A 12135-nucleotide genomic window follows, 5' to 3' on the forward strand; every position below is an offset into this window, starting at 1 on the left:
CATGTAGACTAAATGCCGGGATTTATTTATCAAGCATTAGACAGAAGAAGAAAAAACTATAAATGTGAAATTTTCAAAAACAATGATTTAAGTGGCCTTTCCTGGTTAAGGCATTTATGCAACATGGTAAGTATGGCTCAACCAAGCAAATTAGACATGCAAATGCGTCACCCGAGAGCAATGCAAAGGTCATCCCGCAGCCTTAAATGCACACCTGAAAAACCTCCTTTCATACACTGACTTTCATGAGCAGAGTGGCACTTCGATATCAGCCTTGTTTGAGTTTTGCGTGTATTGACATGTGTGTGACACTTCCATATTTTTTCTTATGTTCCCTGATGCTGCGAATGGCTGATGCAGAACTAGACTACGTCTCTCAGGGAGGAGGACTATATCTTCAGGGGAGACTTTTCCATTGCTGGACTCTTTCCTCTCCATGACACAAATGGCCCAAGTGCTGGTTTGCCCGCTCTGCGTCCATGTAATGAGTGAGTTTACTGCAACAACAACATTGTCTGTTCAGATGTGTTTTACAACTAGTAGAACTATCGGGTATTTGTACTGTAGTACTTCAATTTCTTTTCAATTAAAAAGAGAAAAGACAAATGAGGGAACTTGCTGTTAAGGAACATACATGACAGTGAGTGTGTATTCTGTACTGAAAGTGTGTTTGGCATAACAATGCAGCATTTGTTTTTGTTTGTTTCAACAATATGTATGTAATGCACTTTTTTATCTTTTGTTGCACTACATGTGACCAAATAAAGCAACATATTGTAAATAATGCATATTTGATCAAATGTTTTTTAAATTTAGTCATCAATTAGGTCATAAATTAGATGAAATAACCAATAAATTGAGGAGGAGCCATTAGGGAGCCGAGCCTCAAGAACTATGTCTTGCAAAAGTTATTATTTCTATCACTAATATTTATTCAATTTAAAAAAAACACTTTAAAAATTCAGTATATTCCGTGACTAAGGAATAATTGACAATTGAAACACAAATAAGTGTACACACAGTTGCGTGCACGCACACACACGCACGCACACATACACACACATACACACACGCGCTCACACACAAGGACGCACACAAAGTTTTTAATTTTTATTCTAGTTTATTTGATTTTAATTCATAGAGGCCGCCACAACAAGCATGGCTACCACATGATGCAAGCCATGCGATTTGCAATAGAAGAAATCAACAACAAGACGGGCAAACATCTCTTGCCAGGAATCTCACTGGGCTACCAGGTGTACGACATTTGCTCTGTTTCGGCCAGTGTGCTGGCCACCCTGGACATACTGGCCGATCAGCACCGTGGCCCTGCTGCCAGCACGGAACCAACCTTTGCCAACATGACTGTGGCCGTCATCGGGCCCGACAGTAGCAGCAAAACCTTTACTCCTGCCGCTCTACTGGGAGCCTACCTCATACCACAAGTAAGTTATGTCATAACTGATTCCAATGGATGAAAATGTTATTAATCCAGTTCCCCCTTACAGCAGCAGACCAGAATGAAGAAAGCAAGAACTTTTAACATCAACAATGTCTTTAATTTTGCACAGGATGTCTTAAAGAGCTACCAAAGATTACATTGTTCGATACATGTATTATATTGACTGCAGATTTCCTATGAAGCGACCAACAAAAAGTTGAGCAACAAGGTCCTCTACCCATCGTTTTTCCGCACAATTCCCAGCGACAAGAATCAGGTGGAGGCAATAATCCAGCTGTTAGTTCGTTTTAACTGGACCTGGATCGCTTTGTTGGGCAGCGACAACGATTACGGCCTGGACGGCATGCAGAGCCTGTCCCAGCTGGCCCCGGCCCACGGCATCTGCGTGGCCTACCAGGGCATCATCCCAACCTACAGCAGTGAGACAGCCCACTTGATGAAGAGCATGGTGAAGGGCATACTGAGAGCAAAGGTCAACACCATTGTGCTCTTCTCCAGTAAATCCAAACTCAGCGGCTTCTTCCCTTTTGTTATCGAGGCCAACGTGACAGGTAAGGTGTGGATTGGCACGGAGGACTGGTCAGCGGCCACGCGAGTTTCCGGGATCGCCGGGATCCACAACGTGGAACTGTGCTCGGTGTGGTCATCAGGACGCGGCCATAACTGGCTTTAACGCCTTGAGAGGAGCGTCATGGACGCGTCGCTGCATTACGGCGACCTTCAGATGGGTTCAGGCGTCGCCATCGGTGTTTGTCTGCAGAGCGCCGACATGTTCAGCCTGGCCAGGAATAACTTCACTTTGGAGAAGTATGACATCACCTCCTCCTTCAATGTATACAAGGCAGTGTATGCTGTTGCCCATGCTCTTCACCGAGCTCTTCAATGCGACTCTGGATTGTGCCGAAAAAGGAGGATGCATCCTTGGCAGGTCAGTTCTGTTGGTTTTGCTCAACATGAAGGGCCGTGTCAGGAACCATTCACTCATTTAGCCTAGTATTGCAATTCTTACAAAGTAGACTACATAGTTGAGTCAAATAAAATCATTAAAATGTGTGAACGCAGCCACGGCCTTCGTTTCACTAGGTCCCACTATTTGCTCTTAGCTCCTGCCCATGCTCAAAGACACGAGATTCTCTCTGGAAAACACCTCAGTGTACTTTGATGCAAACGGAGACCCTCCCACCGGATATGATATAGTGACGTGGATTTGGAGAGGGACGGAGTGGTCCCTCCGGGTGGTGGGCTCCTTCAAACCAGATCCCGTCCAGCTAACACTTGATGAAGCAGCCATCGAGTGGCACAGCACTGGGGCGACATCCATATCAGTAAGATTTACCCTAATATCTTTTTGTCACTGGGAGAATTGGGTAGGCGAAAAATATGCTTTTAGAGTTTTTTCATTTTCAAATGGGTCACTCTGATCCGTAGAATAACTGGAGAGGTAAGACCGTCTTTCTGCCTCCTGTTTCTTGTCTCCAGGTGCCCTCGTCCATCTGCTCTCCGCCTTGTCCGAAAGGCCACAGGAAGGTGATGAGAGGTCAACACGCCTGTTGCTTTGACTGCCAGGCCTGTCCATTTGGCACCTTCCTCAACATAAGTGGTACACATTTCTACATCCATTTTTAGTACTTTATCCAGTCCAGTGTTGCACGACAACAATCCAGTCATAAAATAATAACCTTTTCCCCACTGTTTTCATTATTATTATTATTATTGTTATTATTATTATTATTATTGTTTTATTTGGAATAGTTATCTAACAGGACAAAAAGGTGTACAAGCCAAGACTTACCAGTACTGCTATTTTTTGCTTGACCACCAGGTTGCGCTAAAGACTAATAAAATGACAACAATTTCTAAACTTTGTGCTTAATGGACATAAATTGGAAAACCAACAGATGGAACAGATGTGGTACTTAGATGAGGAAAAAAATATTCAAAATCATGAGAGGCGGACTCCAGATTTATAATGTGAGGCGGGAGAGTGTTTCAAATAAATCCTCCCTGATGTTAAAGTTGCTGTTCCCAGAATGCATTATTTGCCAGCCGTGTTCAAGCGACCAGTGGGCCCCCTGCTAGCAGCGAGCAATGTCTGATCGGAGGGTTCTGCTTCTGGCCTGGGACGCCCCCCTGGCCGTAGCACTGCTCTTCTTCCTGGTCTGCTGCCTCCTTCTGACCTCCAGCTCGGCAGCCATCCTCCTGCTGCACCTCCACACTCCCGTGGCCAAGTCAGCCGGGGGGGCGCACTTGTCTGGTGATGCTGGCCGCCCTGACCGCCGCCGCCTTGAGCTCTCTGTGCCATTTTGGTCCCCCGTCCCGCATGTCCTGCATCCTCAAGCAGCCGCTTTTCACGTTCAGCTTCAGCATGTGTCTTGCCTGCATCACCGTGCGCTCCCTGCAGGTGGTCTGCATTTTCAAGCTCGCCTCCAAGCTTCCACCGGCCTATGACAAGTGGGCCAAAAAACAAGGGCCTGAGGTGACCATTGTCATCGTCTCGGCCATTGCTCTGTTCATATCTGTGACCCGCGTGGCTTTTGACCCACCGGAACCGTCACAGGATGTGGACTTCTACAAGGACAGGATTGTCCTGGAGTGCAGCAATACCGTGTCGTTCGGCGCAGGCGTAGAGCTGGGGTACATGTCACTCCTCAGCGTAGTCTGCTTCTCCTTCAGCTACATGGGCAAAGACCTGCCGGCCAACTACAACGAGGCCAAGTGCGTCACCTTCAGCCTCATGGTCTACCTCGTCTCCTGGATCAGCTTCTTCACCGTCTACCTTGTCCTCAGAGGGCCCTTCACCATGGCCGCGCACGTCTTTGCCATTCTCTTCAGTGTTCTGGCCGTTCTTTGGGGCTACTTCCTGCCCAAGCTCTACATCATCGTACTGAGGCCGCAAATGAACACCACTGCTCATTTCCAGAACTGCATTCAGATGTACACCATGAGCAAGCAGTAACTGGTAAACAGAATTTGAATAATAACATTGTTTTTCTCAGTACGAACTCTACTCCAGTTAATACAAGAGCATCGTATATATTTGACAGTAAAAATGCCTTTTTAATTTTTACCTTTATTGTGTGCACAATTTAGAGTCTTCAATGCACCTGAGGCCCGCAGCAAAGCGAGCCACGCGGCTGAACGAGACGAAAGTCGACCATCGTACAATCGGCGACTCATCCGTCGTACTCACTGCAACCAAAAACCTCTGACCCCTCATGTGGAACAAAACATGTAAACAGATAATATAACAATAAGCACAGAAATACATTCTTTATCCTCTGCAAAAGATCACAACTATTACACCAGAAAGAGCAGCACAATGTACAAATTGAATACTGTGACAAAAACTGTTTAATTTCTTTTGAATCAAACTTGTATGTCAAGATATCACTGTATTATCAACATCTTAAATAAGTGTATACCACTCCATAATTATTTTTTTAGAATGATTCTTTCTTAGCAGAGTCAATCAAAACAATCCAATTTCTATTTTCAGTGGTAGAGGATGCAAAACCACAGCAACATCTTTTGGAAGAGATCATTTAACACTTTGAATAAAGGCACAATTGGCCTGTCTTCTTTCTCGCTCTCGCTCTGTCTGTCCCACGCACACATACACATTCACAGTGCAGTTAGCCTCTGTTTGTGAGGGGAGATGAAAAGGTCTTTTGTGGCTGGGAGGTCAGCCCCATTGATGAGTAGACGTGTGAGTAGAGTCCGAGCAGGGCTTTCCCACAGTCTGCGTCGCACTCACGACTTCATGTGCTCGGTCAACAGGCAAAGTGTGCCACTGATCAACAGGCGCCACTTTTATTGGGGGCCAATCTAGTGCACTTTGACAACTGAAGCTTGACTTTTCCAGCTTTTTTTTTGTGGAGCAATTTGAATAGGAGCATGAAACATTAGCATTTGAAACTGGCCATTTAAAACAATTATGAGGCAATCTTCAGAATTTTCCAATGTGCCATTCATCCAATCATTTATTTTCTACAGCACTTGTCCTTCTTGGGGTCAGAAGCAGGGTACGCGGTGGGGCTGGATACCAACCAATCACGGTGCTTCGTTCATATCACTTCAATTATCCAGGCAGTACCTTTCCCTAGAGGCCTTTTACGTGCATCCAAGTCAGTCATTAATTGCTCCCAGACTCGCACTGGGATCTTCTGACTGGGAATGGGATAGGAGATAAGAGCAGTGATCTGATAAGAGGATGACAGCCCATCATTCTCCCTCTAATTGAGATCCGTTATCTCGTCTGGTCAGCTCTGTGTTTATCCACCCCACCTTGGAATTATTGATGTGTCTGCCACTCTAGGGAATCACCTTTGTGCAGTCACACGGGCACGATCGGATGATAAAGTCCACACTAAGCGCATCCAGAAGAAACACAAAGATGGTCCATTGATACAGTATATTTTAGTCTCACTCCAAAATGGATTTAAATAATTTTCCCTTCAACAATCTACACACAACACCCCATCATGACAACATAAGTGTTTTATTCACCTGACTATATTTGTCAGGTCAGCCATATTTGATTTTTCGAATTAACATTTGTTGATGAGGTCAATAAAATATTTTAAAAGAAAAATTGTGTGTGTAAAATATGTGTTATTTTTTGTAATAATTGGCAGCGTGTGATACTTCAAAGTTCAGCTTTGATCCAATACCAACTGGCCCAGAATCACAGATACTGACACTTTTAATAACTAAGTTTAAGTCATCATAATAATGCTAAAGCTGAACTACCATTGATCAATATCGGTACCTGTAGCAAAATTATTGATATATGGATCAATCAGCCCACCACTAGCAAATATAATAATACTTCAGTCTTATTTTTGATTGTGTTATAAAAAGGTATACTGAATGCTTAGTAGAGTTTTTTTAAAGATTTTTTTTTTAATCAACGGTCCAATCTTATGCCTGGAGTTTTTGCCTGGAGTGACACACCTCCCCCACACGGAGTGAAAGAAGCCGGCTGGAGACGCAGCATCGTTGAAAAATGAGAGTAAAATGTCGGCAAACTCAGACCAATAGAGCAACATCATTGTTTTAATGATTGTTTCATTTTTATTGTTAATTGTCATACAAAATGAATTTTAAATGCATAAATGTCATTGCAAAAAGAGTAACACGTTCACACACACACACAGCCACAGACGTCACATCACTCATCATGACACAATTTGGCATCCAACGATAAGAGAGAAATATTCTCAACACGGGCTGTCAGTACGACGCAATATGGCAGAGATACACTGTTACAATCGGGCAAGATATCAAACTCCACTGGAGTAAACGAGTCAACAAAACCATCATCACGCAAAACCAGAGAAAAAGAGGTTGAATGGTGAATCACAGTCAAAGTCAAAGTTTTCAAGATAAGTGAGGGCTGTGGCTTTTTTGTCTCCATCAATATGATGAGACGTTGAGGAAAAAGCAGGGCTGGAGATGTCCAGGTCTTCTACCAGGGCCTCCACACAGCGCTGCCATGGCTCTCCTGCAGCCTGGTGCCCCTGCTGGGCGAGCACACTGGAGAAGAGCCGCGGTCCCTCTGGACCATCACCGTGCTGCCGGGGCCCGCCGAGAGGAAGTGCAACGAGTCCCTCCAGCAGTGAGAGTAACCCCGGCTGTAGTCGCCGCTGCCGACCGTGCTGGCAGCGGGCTGCAGCTGCTGCCTGAGGAAGCTGACGGTCATCTCCAGGATGTCGGCCTTCTCCAGCTTGGAGTTGGGCTCTTGCTTGTGGAATTCTTTCTCCAGGATTAGCTTGAGCTGCTCGATGCAGCTGTTGATGCGATCTCGACGCATTTTCTCCACGACGGGTTTTCTCAACTGAAGAGGGGAAGAGAGGAGATGCAGAGGTCAGCTTGGCCACTAAAGCAAATTAAAGTACGACTGTGTGTCTATTTCATGCGTCTTGCAAAATTGAACATTTTCTTCACAGATATCACAAGCATATTTGACTACGTTTTCATATTCAATCTGTGATTAACAATGAGGGAATTTTACATTTACAAAATTGTCACATCGTCAACGGCATTCTGAGGAAAACCATAGATGACACTGACACCTCTGATAGAAATGTATCAGAGAATGTCACCATAGAAATACACAAACAGCAAACTCACAGATTCCTAGATTTGAAATGAGAAGTCAAGGTGGTTCCTCAATTGATTTCAAAATTCTTTTGTTAACAAATGCGTGCAAAATCACCACAATATTAAAAATGAAGACAATTCATTTTTCCTCAGATTTGAACAAGAACCATGATTTGCTGCAGCAAGCCACATAAAATAATGTGACTTGAGCCTGACACCTATACTCAATCATGACTTACTTTGATGTTGTCCCTGTCTGAGATCCCAGCGTGTTGTATGAAGGAAAAGTTGGAGGAGCAAGGTGCCATGTCTTATGCAAGTGTAGAAGAGAAGCTTCTTCTCTGACAGTTTCGTTCGCTCTGGTGTTTGTGCATGGGTTGGTCCTCCTTTTATAGGTTGACATTAGCATAACAAAGGCATGTGGCTCAAGCCGGGCTAGGGTTCCCACACTCTGACCAGTGGGACTCTCAATACAACAATAGAAGAGGCATCAATAACCCAGAGGTCATGTATCTGTGGCGGGCATGTTTCCCAAGATAAGCCACGAGTGATAAAGCAGAGCACAGTAACTCATCATTGCACATTTATCGTGAAAATACATTATTGGACAGTTCCAAATTAGATGGAAGAACTTGGGGCTGCGGCTTCAAAGAGGGCTCTGTTGCAATTCCAAGACCAAATGCCGCTGCAGTAAAACAATATGAAGTGCAAGTGTGGCAAACATACGCGAACAGTGGACACACGGACAACAGCTGGCATACTCTGTTTTAAAATAAAGGGATGAGGTAGTCATGAAAAATGAGGGCACACAGATCTATAGATAGACAGACGGACACAGGTAGGTCGGTAGGTAGGTAGGTAGGTAGGTAGGTAGGTAGGTAGGTAGGTAGGTAGGTAGGTAGGTAGGTAGGAAGGTAGGTAGGAAGGTAGGAAGGTAGGTAGGAAGGAAGGTGGGCGAACAGATGAACCGATGGACAAATGAATATTTGAATACTTTGCCCACCCCTGGTTTTGATAAGGGCACCTAATGTAGTTAGTCGCCAGGGAGTGTATTATTATTTGGGAGGGGGGGCTCTTGGATATTCAATGTCTGGACCTTATGATTCATTATAATATTTGCAGCACTTAAACATTGGTGGCACACTTTGACGTCAAGCCATGTGGCAACAAGGGATGTGTCAGATTAGTGTCAACTTAATAGCATTGTTAGGGCTCGTCAGAGGGAGTCGTGCAGTACTGGAGTAAAGGAGTCGGCCCCCAGATGTGAGCGTATGGTGTGAGTAGGCCTGTGCGCCCACTTTCCCACCAGTTCCCAACATCAGGCTCAGTGCACTACAAAAGCCCAACGATGCTCCTCCCTGCTCCACTGGGAATGTTAATTGATCTTTTGTGGTTGGAGGGTAGAAGCGCACGCACGCACATGCACACACACACACACACACAAACACACACACGCACACACATAACCTCTGCACCATCTGCATCGAGCCAATTGTCTCGACTGCGATGACCCCCAAACTATCTGTCTATTGACCATCATCCATTGCGCTCTCTATCTATCATTAATCTATCTTTTTTCTCATGAATCTATAAATCCATTCATCACTATTATCGATCCATTTATCCATCTCATTCTGTTATCTGTCCGTCCAAGTCCATCTATCTATCTATCTATCTATCTATCTATCTATCTATCTATCTATCTATCTATCTATCTATCTATCTATCTATCTATCTATCTATCTATCTATCTATCTATCTATCTATCTATCTATCTATCTATCTATCTATCTATCTAGTATCTGCCTGTCTGTCTGTCTGTCTGGTGGTCTGTCTGTCTCCCCAACTCTTTTTGCCACAAGTGTGTGTGAAGACCAGACCCCCTCCTACTCGTAGCTTCGGAATTCCTGCCATAAAGTGCGGCTGGTCGGCGGCACAGCGCGTCTTCCCGTCAAGCCGACCCTCTGTGAGTGTGCTCTCTGTGGTTTCCCACAGTCCGCGGCCATTCAACGAGGCCCTGGGCAGGAACAATAGAAGTGTGTCTTGTTACACATCACATTAGCTACGCTGTTTGATCTCTTGTTGGAGGTGGGCGGTGGGGATACGGGGGGCAGCGGCTCAGGCCCGCGGGGCCATCTGGCTCGGCCAACTAGACCCTGAGAAAGTCCCAGGGTAGGAATGCTACATTCTACACACAAGTTGTATACACACACACATACACACATAGACACACAAATAGTTGTGAAAGACTTTAGAAGCACTTGACACATAATTCAAGCACGAGACAGCACGCCTCGACCTTCTCAGCACAAGTGGCACACAAGGGAGGGGATGGGGGTCACCAAATGTGCACCAACCAGATGAAACTCGCATGAGAACACGAGCTTATTGACAGTGGACAGCTGCAGCGAAATCAAGTACTATGGTGTAACTCATTCACAGTTGCATCATTTGGGAAGGGGGCTTTGTATAGGAAAAATGTGCGGCACCAATAATGATCAACACTTGACTGCGTAATAGAAGGAGCTCAAGTTAATGATCCAGTTTTAGCCCTTCTTGCTTCTTAGGAAGATATTTTAAGCCTTCACCCGAAACCCTGACAAGGATGAACCTTGTAGAAAAAGGGCTCAATTTGACCCACCACATTACAGGAGGGTTTAGGTATTTTAAGTATAATACGAAAAATGTTATACTGCAGCAATGCCAACTCTGTATTGCAGTGTGTCGTGAGGGAACTTCAGGTGCACCATGGGACAATTTTGCCTTGTCTGAAAATTATTATATACTGCACCTGTTGCATTGTAGCAGAATAGTTGTTTTGCGTTCATCTTAACAGACTCAGATTTCACACTGAGTTGTCATAATTTCAGTACCTTGTAAGACATTTTTGTGCGGTGGGATTTTCTTTGCGTATGAATTAAGTACCCTGGCTCAATAAATGTTTGGAAACGTTCATTTCATGCATGATGACATAATCCTACAATTTAGCTGAGATCTGCTTTGGTATATTTACCAGTGTTCTCAAATGGTAAATTATGCATCAAAAGCATGACACCTTGGAATAAACACATGAAAACGATATATAAGATTTGCAAAACTTCATCTGAAGCTTTTTTTTATTTTCTTCTCAGGGAAGCACACATCATTCCTTTTCAAAAGGCATTCAAAGTAGAACATGACATCCATTTTGAACAATACAATTGACACGCCCACGAAAATGTGGTGTCAGACATGAGGATACACACAGTGACAGTATAGTGTTCAATCAAAACAGGATTTACAGCGCAAATCAATCCATAGGATTCATTGTAAGACACTTAAGCGATACATGGTATCAAAGACAATTCTTGGATGAATCGGAACCCAACTTGGGTGTGATGTCACAGCCAGTACACACGGTCACATGGTAACCACAAATGTCGTTCAGTAAAACTTGAACCTCATCAAATCCTCCCAAAGGAATACTGGCACACGGCGGCCATTTGACCACACGGTGACCCAAAAGAACTCGACTTCACAGAGTCTATATAACTTGTGGTTTGCAGTCCTCCTTCGGTGTCTACCAGGGCCTCCACAGAGCCGGACCGGACGGGCCAGCCCCTTTACCGGAGCTGATGGGTGAGGCCGGGGGTGACAGGGTGCTTTGAGCTCCCCTGTAGTTCCCGTCGGACACCTGCAAGTCCTGGAAGTGTCCCAGCAGCCGCCTCTGGGCGGAGCTCTGGATTTTGCAGTGGGACAGGAAGCTGACGGCCTGGTGAACGCAGTGCGCGTAGCCGTTGGAGGAGGAGGAAGCCGAGGAGAGGGAGGGCCGCCGTTGCTGCTGCCAGCTCCTCAGGTAGCACACGGCCATCTCCAGGATGTCGGCCTTCTCCTGCTTGGAGTCGGGCTGCTGTCGGAGGAACTCGGGCCCCAGCAGGGACTTGAGTTCCTCGATGCTGGTGTTGATGCGGTCTCGTCGCAGCTTCTCCACCATTGGCTTTCTCTGCTGAAAAAAAGAGCGCATAAATATTAAATCCACTGGCTCTGTTGTGGAGTTTTGCAACAAGTGATTTGTATCAAGAGAGACACCAGGTTTACCTTGTGAGTTGAAGTCTCCTTGGAGAAGTGACTCGGTCCATAAACAGCAGGAGCCATGCTTGCAGGTCTGCTCGTTCTCTGAGTGTGAGCTGACTTCTTCTGTGCCTCCTCCCTGTATTTATACACGCCGATCTCCATATGAATGTGTGAGTCTCGGGCTCAGCGGAGGTTCTCACACTCCTCGGGCCAATGGGAAGGCCGGGAAGGGCTCAGAAGAACGCAGGGCCGCCACATGCTCAATGAAGTGTTTATGGCCCCAGGGACAATAGAGCGTGTCTCCGGGGAGCAGGTGGAGGGATAGACTGGGAGAGAAAAGAGCCCGGGTGGGGAGCTGGAGGAGGAGGGAGGGGGACATGGGCGTTACTGACCCACTGCTTGTGTTGATATGGGAAAGTGGTGACCCTCCAAGGGAAGCACGCCGCACTCCCGTGATGTAATCACACACAAAGTGAATCTGACAGTGTGCACACGTGGCGCCTCCCCCCCTCCCAACA

At 45.6% G+C, this 12135-nt stretch overlaps 3 protein-coding genes across 4 annotated transcripts; 1 reads left to right on the forward strand and 2 right to left on the reverse strand.

Moving 5' to 3' along the window:
* The first annotated feature begins 206 nt into the window (after positions 1 to 206).
* Positions 207 to 4980, forward strand: LOC119133482 (taste receptor type 1 member 1). Its single transcript, XM_037269370.1, is given in 9 exon segments — positions 207 to 401; positions 403 to 488; positions 1142 to 1445; positions 1632 to 2390; positions 2566 to 2787; positions 2942 to 3062; positions 3492 to 3697; positions 3699 to 4421; positions 4553 to 4980. Coding segments are annotated over 8 exon segments (2574 nt in total). The 5' UTR covers positions 207 to 245; the 3' UTR covers positions 4419 to 4421; positions 4553 to 4980.
* Positions 4981 to 6499: 1519 nt separating this feature from the next.
* her12 (hairy-related 12) lies at positions 6500 to 7927 on the reverse strand. Its single transcript, XM_037269357.1, has 2 exons — positions 7804 to 7927; positions 6500 to 7298 (listed from the first exon to the last, which is right to left on the reverse strand). The coding sequence occupies exons 1-2, from the start codon at positions 7870 to 7872 to the stop codon at positions 6930 to 6932; spliced, it is 438 nt and encodes a 145-aa protein (XP_037125252.1). The 5' UTR covers positions 7873 to 7927; the 3' UTR covers positions 6500 to 6929.
* Positions 7928 to 10647: 2720 nt separating this feature from the next.
* On the reverse strand, positions 10648 to 11764 carry LOC119119444 (transcription factor HES-5-like). 2 transcript variants are annotated; one of them, XM_037245806.1, is made up of 2 exons: positions 11642 to 11764; positions 10648 to 11549 (listed from the first exon to the last, which is right to left on the reverse strand). In XM_037245806.1, the coding sequence occupies exons 1-2, from the start codon at positions 11696 to 11698 to the stop codon at positions 11124 to 11126; spliced, it is 483 nt and encodes a 160-aa protein (XP_037101701.1). In that variant the 5' UTR covers positions 11699 to 11764; the 3' UTR covers positions 10648 to 11123. The 2 variants fall into 2 exon arrangements, with proteins under 2 accessions (XP_037101701.1, XP_037101702.1); XM_037245807.1 differs by having other exon boundaries at positions 10648 to 11546; positions 11642 to 11745.
* Between the last annotated feature and the right edge of the window lie 371 nt (positions 11765 to 12135).

Source organism: Syngnathus acus, chromosome 2 (genome assembly GCF_901709675.1).
Source record: "Syngnathus acus chromosome 2, fSynAcu1.2, whole genome shotgun sequence".
Classification (NCBI taxonomy): Eukaryota; Metazoa; Chordata; class Actinopteri; order Syngnathiformes; family Syngnathidae; genus Syngnathus; species Syngnathus acus.

Excerpts from the sequence above, each read along its gene's own strand:
- her12 (XM_037269357.1), bottom strand. The coding sequence starts at position 7,872 with ATGGCACCTTGCTCCTCCAACTTTTCCTTCATACAACACGCTGGGATC. Across the intron at positions 7,299-7,803 it reads CAGACAGGGACAACATCAAA|TTGAGAAAACCCGTCGTGGA; the intron begins GTAAGTCATGAT and ends TCCCCTCTTCAG.
- LOC119119444 (XM_037245806.1), bottom strand. The coding sequence starts at position 11,698 with ATGGCTCCTGCTGTTTATGGACCGAGTCACTTCTCCAAGGAGACTTCA. Across the intron at positions 11,550-11,641 it reads AGGAGACTTCAACTCACAAG|CAGAGAAAGCCAATGGTGGA; the intron begins GTAAACCTGGTG and ends TCTTTTTTTCAG.